Source organism: Exophiala xenobiotica, assembly GCF_000835505.1.
Source record: "Exophiala xenobiotica strain CBS 118157 unplaced genomic scaffold supercont1.7, whole genome shotgun sequence".
In the NCBI taxonomy this organism is placed as follows: Eukaryota; Fungi; Ascomycota; class Eurotiomycetes; order Chaetothyriales; family Herpotrichiellaceae; genus Exophiala; species Exophiala xenobiotica.
Window position 1 is genome coordinate 1,769,711 of NW_013562488.1, and position 9,935 is coordinate 1,779,645.

The following is a 9,935-nucleotide window of genomic DNA, read 5'->3' on the forward strand; positions in this document are numbered from 1 at the left end:
TTAAAATAGTTCCAGGCTTGGGCGTACCTATGTGGCTTAAGTCGTTATTCTCAAAAGTGTTCCCGAATCTGTTCTCTTTCCCTAGTCGAAGTGTAGCACCGCACATTCGCAACAGACGTCGTCGCCCGCGTTGGCCTAAAAGGTCCAAACCGCATGATTCGCGCCCGTCAATCACATTCGAAGAAACACACTTGCTACAGGCACAATGGGCCCGAAAGATTTTTCCCGCGGAGGCGGCAGGGGTGGTCGAGGAGGTCGTAACGGCAAGAAGAGGGATATGGGAAGAACAGAGTGGTCGTAAGTCTACCACAAGTACCCTCCTCTATACGTCGCAGGACTGACCTGCTAAGTAAGACAAAAGGAGACAAGCGGCAACGGAATCAGGATGAGCAGGCTGCGAAACGGCAACGAATTGATGAGGGCAAGCCCGAGTTACCGATTCATGCTACCAAGTTCAGCGACGAAGTCCTAGCAGCAGAAGAGAGAAGACCGAAGAAGAAAGTCGCAGTACTTATTGGGTATGCCGGAACAGGATACAGGGGCATGCAATTGTGAGGAAGTTCGATCGGAGATATGAGATTCAACCTGCTAACAACACCTAGTACTCACGAACATAAGACCATCGAAGGTGACCTCTTTCAAGCCTTCGTTGCAGCAGGAGCCATCTCCAAAGCCAATGCCGATGACCCGAAGAAATCCTCCTTTGTAAGATGCGCACGTACCGACAAGGGCGTCCACGCCGCTGGCAATGTCATTTCCCTGAAATTGATCGTTGAAGACGAGGATATTGTCAAGAAGATTAATGACAATCTGGCTCCGCAAATACGAGTCTGGGGATTTGAAAGGACAATCAACAGCTTCAGCGCATATCAGTTGGTGGACTCGAGAATATACGAGTACTTGATCCCTACGCACAGCTTCCTGCCACCGCACCCCAGCAGCTTTTTGGGCAGAGCTCTCGAGGAGTGGGCTGAGAAGGAAAACGATATAGATGCCTACCGAAAAAGACAAGAAGAGGTCGCGGGATACTGGGAGAAGGTCGATGAAGAGATGATCAAGCCCATACTGATGGAATACGATGAAGAGACCAGGGCCATATTGGAGAAAGCGCTGTGGATGAAGGCCGACAGATCCGAAGCACCAAACAGCGAGCAACAGCCCCCTTCCGATGTCGAGATGGCCCCCAACCAGGAACTGCCCAAAGAGCAAACAGAAAGCGCCGACAAAATCGAAGCACAAAAGATCGATCAACAGGTCTCGGGAGATGCTGAAACCGATCACAATAAGCAAGAGTCCCAAGGACGGCCTGAAAAGATGGAGGACGAGAAGCCACAAACTCAAGAGAACGTGGATGTCGAGAACAGCGCAACGGAACCCATCGAGAAAGTCTCTTCTGAGTCCAAGTCATCACGGTCAGCGATTCTTCAAGAAGCCATGAAACGTCTTCGTCAAACCTACCTCACGGCTAAACGAGCGTATCGCATTCCACAATCTCGCCTCGATCGCATTCAAGAGTGTCTCGATTATTATAAAGGCACTCGCAACTACCACAACTTTACGGTCCAAAAATCTTACAAGGACCCTTCGGCGAAGCGTTTGATAAAGTCCTTCGTAGTCAATCGGGAACCCATTCTCATCAACGGCACCGAATGGCTCAGTCTCAAGGTTCATGGCCAGAGTTTCATGATGCATCAGATCCGCAAGATGGTGGGTATGGTAGCATTGGTGGTCCGGTGTGGCTGTGATCCAAACCGAATGTATGAGAGCTTGGGTCCTGAGCCAATCTCCATACCTAAAGCACCTAGCTTGGGATTATTGCTGGAACGGCCTGTGTTCGACAACTACAACAAACGGGCGAAGAACGAATTGGCCAAAGAACCGATCGATTTCGACAAGTTCAAAACTGAAATGGATGCGTTCAAGCAAGCTCAGATTTACGAACGAATGTATCGTGACGAGGAAAACGACAACGTGTTTGGGAACTTCTTCAACCATGTCGACAACTTCCCGAATGAGACATTCTTGTTCGTCACGTCGGGCGGCATTGAGGCCACGAAGACTCCTATTAATGCACTAGACAATACCAGTCAAACCGAGCAGGCGCTAGTAGATGCAGACATCACTGACGGTGAAAGCGACGTGGATGAGACGGTCAAGGACAATCATGGCGACGAAGGTTGAAGGTTTTCCGTCCACGCTACCTATCAATACCGACTTCTGAGCTATTTCTCGATGTGCGACAAAGGGCTGAACGAATGTGTCCCTCGAGCCAATAAATTCAATTCTACAAGTAATGCTTCGGCTCAGGCGCCCTTCAAGGTACCTCAAGAACTGTACTTGCCAAAATGATTTTCTGTTCCACGATCAGCAATGTCAGATGGCGACGAGATGACCCATTCTAACTTACCGCAATCTTCGAAGCTGTCTCATGCTTCACGTTCTGATATTTGACACCACCTTGTCGACCGCTGGACTCTTCAAGGTACTGGTTATAGTCAGGCGTTCCGGGGCTGTCAGTATTGTCGGCAAGGATGACCGTTCCTTTACGAAATATACCAGATTCCTCGCACACTATGAGATCTGGTTTATAGGATTCCTGCCACTGGTCAAAGAAGGCGACGTCGACCTTATCCACAGTATGCGAAGTCTTGAGTGCGCGGATGTTGTCGGCCGCTGGACCCTCCAAGACAGTGACGATGTCTTTCAGCCCAGCAAGGTCGACCAGGTCTCGTGCAATGGCTGCGAATTTCGGGTCCAGCTCCATTGCGAAGACCTTGCACTGGCTTTCCTCACCAGGGTTCAGCGATTTCAAAATGTCGCCCCAGCCGATGGCTGACATGCCGACATATGTACCCAATTCGATGAGGGCCTTTGGGGGCGGGTTCATCTGTGCCAGCAGCTCACGACATTTGTTGATCTTGACCTCTCCGAAGGTGATCATGCGTTTCTTGGCTGTGTATTCGCTTATGGCGGCAAGGACCGCCTTTGGATTGTTGCGCAGCGATGTCTCCAAGTCTGGTCGCGCGAAGATGTATTCGCGCAGACCTTCTTCACGGCCATCATCGAACTAGTCAAATTTTCAGTACGGAATCGTTGGGCTAAGAGCGACGGAGGGAGAAACGTCGCCGAGATACGTTACATACCCCGAAGGACTTCAACCTGTCCTGGTGCGGTGGTGCGGACGCAGTTGAGGCTGCCATCTTATGCGCCTGCCGATTTAGAGAAGGTTTGAGTTGACTGCCTGAAGCCTCTCGCGGATAACTGACGAAGGCAAGGCTGTGGTGGTGTCCCGAGCCTTGTCTCTGGTAGGAAGTTGTCTGGCGAGGCAAAGGAAATGCTAAATAGCGACCACGATGACGTGGAGTACGCGCAAGCACTGTTTGAGAGTATGACGAGGAATGCTTGCCGAGCAAGGTCATCTGAATCCGAATTCAGAGTTGTGTTCTTGACCTCTGGAGGCTATGAGGGTGGTATATTCCCCGTATATATACACTCTCGACACGTAAGCGTTCGGCCGACTAAGAGCGAGTTGAAACCGAGCTCGGTCAACTGTTGTCGCAGTGTAGCCAAAGAGTCGATGCTCCGGAACATCATTTCCTCAAATGTGCATCCTGATCGCAGGCAGCAACGAACCACTTGAGGTACCTACCTTATTGTTGCAGTGGGATCAGTCTTCCGGGAAGTCTGCCGATTCCATATCACGTGTCCCCAATCGGCCGGCCTGTTGCGCTCCAATGTAAAGTGACTGTGCATCCTGTTGAATACAGTAGTTCCAGAAACTGCTCTCGCGTTTGAGGACACGAAGCCTTCCCTCGCACAGCATTACAATTGGAACGGTGGAAGTTCTGACGGCTATTGCGCATGTACATGGGAAGCGAAACCTTCCCCAATCCATCCACGAGAACACTCTGTACTAGTATTCCAGAGTAGAGGCACAACTGACAACCTCTGTATCGGTAAGTCGACTACTAGTAGTTAGTAGATACATTATTTCTGAGAGCGGCGCTTGACAGAGTATTTCCCATCGTCATTTTTCGATACTATTAACAAAAGGGGAGCGAGGGCGCGGATTCAAAATGGAGTTTCAATGTTTGTGCTAGCGCTCTGCACGACCCTCGTTTTATTATCAACTGCTACACTTCAAGAGCGCTGGAACGGAGCTAGGAGTGGCGAGACAGCGACTGGACCAGATCGGGGAGTGGACATGCAGAAGTCAAGGCCTTCGTCGAGATTGTTGTTGGCGGCTGCACTTCTAGTGCTACTACCATGGATGGTATGAGTTGTTGACTGCTGAATACTCGCCATAACCCCGCATACGGCCTAACCATTGTGGAGGAGTGGGCTGGTCTGAGGAGGATATCACATTGATTTTGAGATCTTCGAAAGAATTCTATGGTCTGAACCGCTGTGATATTACAGCCCCACAAGTAGCCTACCAGGCTGCGCATGACCAGAAGAACAGGCTGGTGAGGGAAAGGCTGAGAGCTCTGCCCTACCGGAGTCGACGAATCGGGCCCGTGATTGGATTGGTTACACCAAATCGTCAGCCATGTCTTTGTGCTCCAGCCTTCTCCTGACAATTCAAATCACTCCTCGTTTCTCTCTCCACTGTCATTCTACTTGTACGTGGCCATAGGTGTTTGTCAAACGAATTAATTCCACCCACGAGCCGCTCCGTGTCCCAATACTAGTATCTCGCCTTCTCGAAATGATGGATCTTACTCTCTTCCCCATCCTTCTCCTCGCCAACCCTTCCGTCATCCCTCCACTTCACACGTACCTCGCACTGACAGGCCGGCCGGGATACATCGACTGCCTTCTGCTATGCCTGGGTATGCAGACGCCTCTGTCCCATCGGGCTCTCAATGAAGGCGAGTATCCCGCCTGCGCTGCGATGACGACCGGGGTAAGTAATTAGTTGCTTAGTTTGTACTTTTATCGGTTATACCCATATGCCTCCTCTGCCGTTTCTTGGACGACGAGGGGGGGGTATCGATGGATTTTCTGGCGTGGATAGGGCTAGGGCTAGGGCTAGACTAGGTGCAGCTTTCCCTGCCCAACTGACTTGCTGGGCACTACTAGTATTGCTTCCGCGTCGAGAACCAGGCTACGGTCATGTATCTCCAGCGCATGGGCCAAACAGGATCTCTTGTCACGGTCGAGGTCTCCGACAACAACGACAAAGCCCCTCGCAACAAGATGCGCAATATGGCTCGACGGGGCGTCTTGTACCTCCCTACAACTACTATACTGCTCGGCTGCTGTGGTATTCTATTCACCGGCAGATCACTCCACCCGTCCTGCATGGCCAGTGTAGCTCTGCTCCTCCTGTCTCGCCTCCTTTCGATCGTCACCCTCCGTGCAAGGACGACGTCGCCATGGCATGGCGAATCCGAGCCCGGTGTCAAGGGCGACCTGCTGATCCTCCTGTCCGAAGACCGCTGGATCAGGATGAAAGGGCTAGTCGACGACCTCAAGGCCGTAACGTCGGGAAGCTGGCTCGCGCGTCCGAAACACCCTGTGCTATGCGAGTCCCTGGACTGGGTTGCCGGACTGCTGGTCTACATTGCGGTCATCGTGCTTGTCAATGCGCCGAATCAAGGAAAGGTTATACTCGCCTTGTATGCCCTACTTGGCCATGGAGCCCTGGCCCTGCACAACGCTACATGTCAAGAATTGGTCATGAACGAGCGTACGGTCAGCGTGTCTTCACAACCAGGCAGTGTCACGCGGTACACGCGCAGGCTGGTCATGGCACGAGAACTCGTCGAAGAGATCGGCCGAAGCGACTTCGCCATCAGGTTGGGCATGCTCAATCCCGACGATGTGGACTCTGGGGGGAAGTTGAAAAACGACCTTGTCACAATGTAATAATTTTCATTTTCATGTCGCACGTGGGCTCACTTCCATGACAACGCTACAGGTAGTAGTTAAGCCTAGTTCTCAATCTCAAACCTCATTCGGACACCCATAGCAGCCAAATCCACATCCAACAGTCTTAAAACGCCCGGGACATTGACGACTGTAGTGTTATCGCCGCCGACATATTTCCTTCCGGCTCCGTCCTCCCAGACGAGCATCTTGCTGTCGTCAAACGTCGCGGGCCGAGCACAAGCGCGACACCTCACGACACCGCTCGGTTCGACGCGGCCTCCTCTCTTCCCGACGGTGAACTGGTTGGGCACCATCATGGTGCTCAAGAAACTTCCACAAGACCGACACACCCACGCGCGGCTCTTGTCACTGCAGTCCATCAACCGATCCTGCAGCAAATAAGCGCAGCCGTGCGCAATCAGCGAATCTCTCTCCATCTCTCCGACTCGAATACCACCACCTTTGCTCCTTCCCTTGATGGGCTGGCCATGCAGCGCGTTGACCGGGCCTGTGGTACGAACCTGGAACTTGTCGCTAACCATGTGTCTCAGTCTCTGGTAATACACGACACCAATGTAAATGTCCGCCGCGAACTCCTTGCCCGTTATGCCGCTGTACATTGGCTCGTTGCCGTAGAAATTGTACCCCGCCTGCCGGAGCTGGTCGCCGAAGAAATTGCCCGCCGTGTTATCCTCGTCGAACGAGAACGGCGTGCAGTCCTGTGCCAGACCGTGCAGTGCGCCAGATTTGCCCGCCAACGACTCGACGAACATGCCGATCGTCATTCGCGAGGGGAATGCATGCGGATTGATGATAACGTCAGGCTGGATCCCGGATTCGCTGAACGGCATGTCCTCGCTTGGCCAGAGCATCGAACAAACACCCTTTTGCCCGTGCCGCGAGGAGAACTTGTCACCGATGATAGGCCGTCGGGGAATTCGATATTTGATGCTGATCGCCTGACAGGGCTGGTCACCACTCTCGGACCCGATCAGACGAATCTGGTCGATATATGCCTCCTCAGCGTCCTTGTACTTGAAGTAACTCGTCCGGCCGTCCAGATTCTTCAATTTACCTTCCGACGGGTCGAACATGACACTGTGGTACGCGAGCACGATATCGCCTTCGCCGACTTTCGTGCCGATGGCGGGCAGTCCGTCGGGATCGAGCGCGCGAACGGCGTCGGTTGAAATGTTGGGGTCTCCTTCAGCAAAACCGAACAACGATTTGATTTCCGTCTTGGATCGAGGACCGCGGGACTTTTCATCGAGGTTGTACACTTTGGTCTTGAAAATGACGCCGTCGCCGAATCCGCGCTCGTGCGAGGATTTGTTGATTATCATGGCGTCGTCCATGTCGTAGCCCGTGTATGAGATGACGGCGACAACAGCGTTCATGCCATTCGGGAAATTGTCCAGGCCGTACTCGTTGTACAGTGGTGGTCTTACAACCGGCGTTTGGCCTGTCTGCAGGAGATAGGCTTTGTTATCTGTTCGGCACATCAGGTTCGACGATGGCGTGCCCATGGCTTGCTTGCTCATTTGGCATTGGTACATGTTTCGAGGGGATTGGTTGAAGTCGGAAAAGGGAGTCATGTTGGCGAGGATGGAAAGGATGTTCGTGGGCTTGTACTCGATGTGCGTGGTCAGGTTGGGTATAATATCGGCATCGACACATGCAATGTTCATGTATTGCTGCTCGAAAGGTCCAACGTAGTCGAGTTTATCCGAAGGAATGTATTTTACCGGACGTAGCATGCGGGAGGGATCGGTGAAGAGGTAGAGTCCAGGATACAAACCGCCATTTGAGGTTGGCACGTGCCCGATCTCCAGTTCATTGGGGATTTTGTGTTCGCCGTTGACCTTCCAGTGCCGCAGGAGCTGCGCAATCTCTCTTGCTCTCTTGGCTGAACAATATCCTAGTATCCGTCCATCGAGCTGAACTGACAGGCTGTCTTGAACATCCATAGCTGGTACTGGGGCTAGTCCGAGCTGAATGACCGCCTTCTCGATGCCGGAAGTATCAATCCGCTTGATCTGTATCATGCACTGATGAGACAAATGGTTGAGCAGTCCGCAAGGAGAACCATCCGGAGTGTGGACGGGACATAAGAAACCCCAACTTTCAGGTAAGAGCTTCCGGACTGTTGTTGTCTTCAGCTGTGCGAAGAAGGTACCTCGATGTATACATCTGAAATGGCTAATGAATCGGTAGAAGTTGATCTTTTCAGCAACGATCGTGAAGCCAGACGTCTGCGACTGATCTAGACCAGTCTGACTGACGAGATTGCCTGTAGATAAAAAGTACTCCAGCTTGCCTCCTATGTTCTCATTCGTTCTTCGCACGATTTTCGGTAAAAAGTCTGTTTCGAAACTGGGATCTGTGAATTTGGCGTCGTTCTTGTTCCTCAACCACTCTCTCGCGGTCTGTCCGATTGATACCAGCCAGTCATGTATGCCCTCTTTGAGGATCATACCATAGAGGAATCCTCCCAGCAGAACTTCATGGTTTGACACTGTGTCGGGATTATCCAGGGCACAGTCTCCTGCCGCCAGGGCGTACAGTTTCCGGATCATGAACAGCATCAACTGGAACTTGTCGTTGTTCTGGGCGGGCGTCACGTCCAGGTTGCCGAGATGTGGTAAGACAACCTTCCGTAGGAAGTCTTCTCCAACCTTCTCATCCGACATTGTGATGGGATTGCCGAGTACAGGTCGGAACTTCTCGCCTAAGTAGGCTAGTGTTTGTGCTCTTGTCTTCAAGTTGTATGCTTTGTATGTCCGCAGAAGAAGTTCGGTACGATCGGTCACGAAGGAATTGGGCGATTTGTTTGACCACGCTCCAATGATGCCCTCGCCGATTTCTCGATCATTGGTCTCGACCAGAGCCTTGAGAATCATGACCACAGGTACAAGGAACTCGTTTTTCCTCCAGGAAAACCTGAACGTGACATTCCCGTCCGTAAGATAGTGAAGGACATTCGTCTGGGACGTCTGATCTGGCCGGACCGACCGGATCTGCACACCAAGTTTTGAGAAAGTCGGCCCTCTTCCGGTGAATGCATTCCGTTCAATTGCCATAGGATAGTTCCTCCTCGATGCTATTATCATCCTGATGAGCTTTTCGTTTCCATTGACAATAAAATAGCCTCCCATTTCTTCCGACTCCTCTTTGTGGCGAACCATTTCTGCGGGTGAGAACTTTTCCAGATGGCACCTGTTCGACCGCAGCATGATAGGCATCTGACCGACATCCCGTATTGATTCTTTCCAATCTCCATTGTTTATTCTGTATTGTAACCGAGCTCTTAGCTTTCCTCGGTACGTAGCATGGCGTTCTCGACACTCGGAAGGGTAGATGTTTCGATCTTGGATACTGAATTTGTTCGACGGCGGCAGGACAGCCTTTTCCAACATAACCTCTGTCACTCTGAGGTCCAGCTTATTGCGTGCGACCGTCCGACTAGGGTTTCGAATATCGCCATCAACAACGGACTGTATGCCAATATCTTTCAAACCTTCGTCGATCAATTTCTCGCCCCACAGCGCATTGAACGACTCGATGTGCGGTTTGACGGCGGCTTGGAGGGCAGGAAACGCGCTTCGGTCTTTCGGTGTGTTGCGAAACAGCTTGTGTCTCTTGACAGTGTCGTACTCTACGGACCATTTCGTCCTGGTCTGCGTTGTGGTGGACGACATGGCCGCAGACGCCCACTCGGGCTCAACCAAAGGCAGCACTGGCGGGGGAAAAGCCAGGCGATGCTGACAGTGTCTTCACCAGTAAATTGGGCACACGAGGGCAGCCGAGAAAGAGTAAAGAGACCTTGAGAAATGACCTCGAAGCGCAGACGCTTACAGCCAAAAATTTTGAGTCGCGCGGAACTCCAAAAAACCCAGCGTTATCGATAAGAGAATTTCGACCAGAGAGGTTTAGCGCTACGCCGGGCAAGGCTGAGCTACGCAAGGCTGAGTTACGCAAGGCTGAGTTACGCAAGGCTGAGTTACGCAAGGCTGAGTTACGCAAGGCTGAGTTACGCAAGGCTGAGTTACGCAAGGCTGAGT

The 9,935-nt window shown here is 52.0% G+C and overlaps 4 protein-coding genes across 5 annotated transcripts; 2 read left to right on the forward strand and 2 right to left on the reverse strand.

Moving 5' to 3' along the window:
- Positions 1–15: 15 nt before the first annotated feature.
- Positions 16–3,563, forward strand: PV05_11349. Of its 2 annotated transcripts, none has more exons than XM_013454825.1 (3): positions 16–297; positions 351–551; positions 603–3,563. In XM_013454825.1, the coding sequence occupies exons 1-3, from the start codon at positions 206–208 to the stop codon at positions 2,179–2,181; spliced, it is 1,872 nt and encodes a 623-aa protein (XP_013310279.1). In that variant the 5' UTR covers positions 16–205; the 3' UTR covers positions 2,182–3,563. The 2 variants fall into 2 exon arrangements, with proteins under 2 accessions (XP_013310279.1, XP_013310280.1); XM_013454826.1 differs by having other exon boundaries at positions 362–551.
- On the reverse strand, positions 2,267–3,213 carry PV05_11350 (uncharacterized protein). Its single transcript, XM_013454827.1, has 3 exons — positions 3,144–3,213; positions 2,408–3,067; positions 2,267–2,353 (listed from the first exon to the last, which is right to left on the reverse strand). The coding sequence occupies exons 1-3, from the start codon at positions 3,198–3,200 to the stop codon at positions 2,315–2,317; spliced, it is 756 nt and encodes a 251-aa protein (XP_013310281.1). The 5' UTR covers positions 3,201–3,213; the 3' UTR covers positions 2,267–2,314.
- Positions 3,564–5,115: 1,552 nt separating the features above from the next.
- PV05_11351 (uncharacterized protein) lies at positions 5,116–5,871 on the forward strand (the record flags this gene model as incomplete). The annotated part of the gene is made up of 1 exon (XM_013454828.1): positions 5,116–5,871. One exon carries the CDS (start codon positions 5,116–5,118, stop codon positions 5,869–5,871), a length of 756 nt encoding a protein of 251 aa, XP_013310282.1.
- Positions 5,872–5,887: 16 nt separating this feature from the next.
- Positions 5,888–9,716, reverse strand: PV05_11352 (uncharacterized protein). The gene has a single exon (XM_013454829.1). It carries the CDS (start codon positions 9,570–9,572, stop codon positions 5,937–5,939), a length of 3,636 nt encoding a protein of 1,211 aa, XP_013310283.1. The 5' UTR covers positions 9,573–9,716; the 3' UTR covers positions 5,888–5,936.
- Between the last annotated feature and the right edge of the window lie 219 nt (positions 9,717–9,935).

Excerpts from the sequence above, each read along its gene's own strand:
- PV05_11349 (XM_013454826.1), top strand. The coding sequence starts at position 30 with ATGTGGCTTAAGTCGTTATTCTCAAAAGTGTTCCCGAATCTGTTCTCT. Across the intron at positions 298-361 it reads ATGGGAAGAACAGAGTGGTC|GAGACAAGCGGCAACGGAAT; the intron begins GTAAGTCTACCA and ends GTAAGACAAAAG. Across the intron at positions 552-602 it reads GGATACAGGGGCATGCAATT|TACTCACGAACATAAGACCA; the intron begins GTGAGGAAGTTC and ends AACAACACCTAG.
- PV05_11352 (XM_013454829.1), bottom strand. The coding sequence starts at position 9,572 with ATGTCGTCCACCACAACGCAGACCAGGACGAAATGGTCCGTAGAGTAC.
- PV05_11350 (XM_013454827.1), bottom strand. The coding sequence starts at position 3,200 with ATGGCAGCCTCAACTGCGTCCGCACCACCGCACCAGGACAGGTTGAAG. Across the intron at positions 3,068-3,143 it reads ACAGGTTGAAGTCCTTCGGG|TTCGATGATGGCCGTGAAGA; the intron begins GTATGTAACGTA and ends AAATTTGACTAG. Across the intron at positions 2,354-2,407 it reads AGACAGCTTCGAAGATTGCG|AAAATCATTTTGGCAAGTAC; the intron begins GTAAGTTAGAAT and ends ATCGTGGAACAG.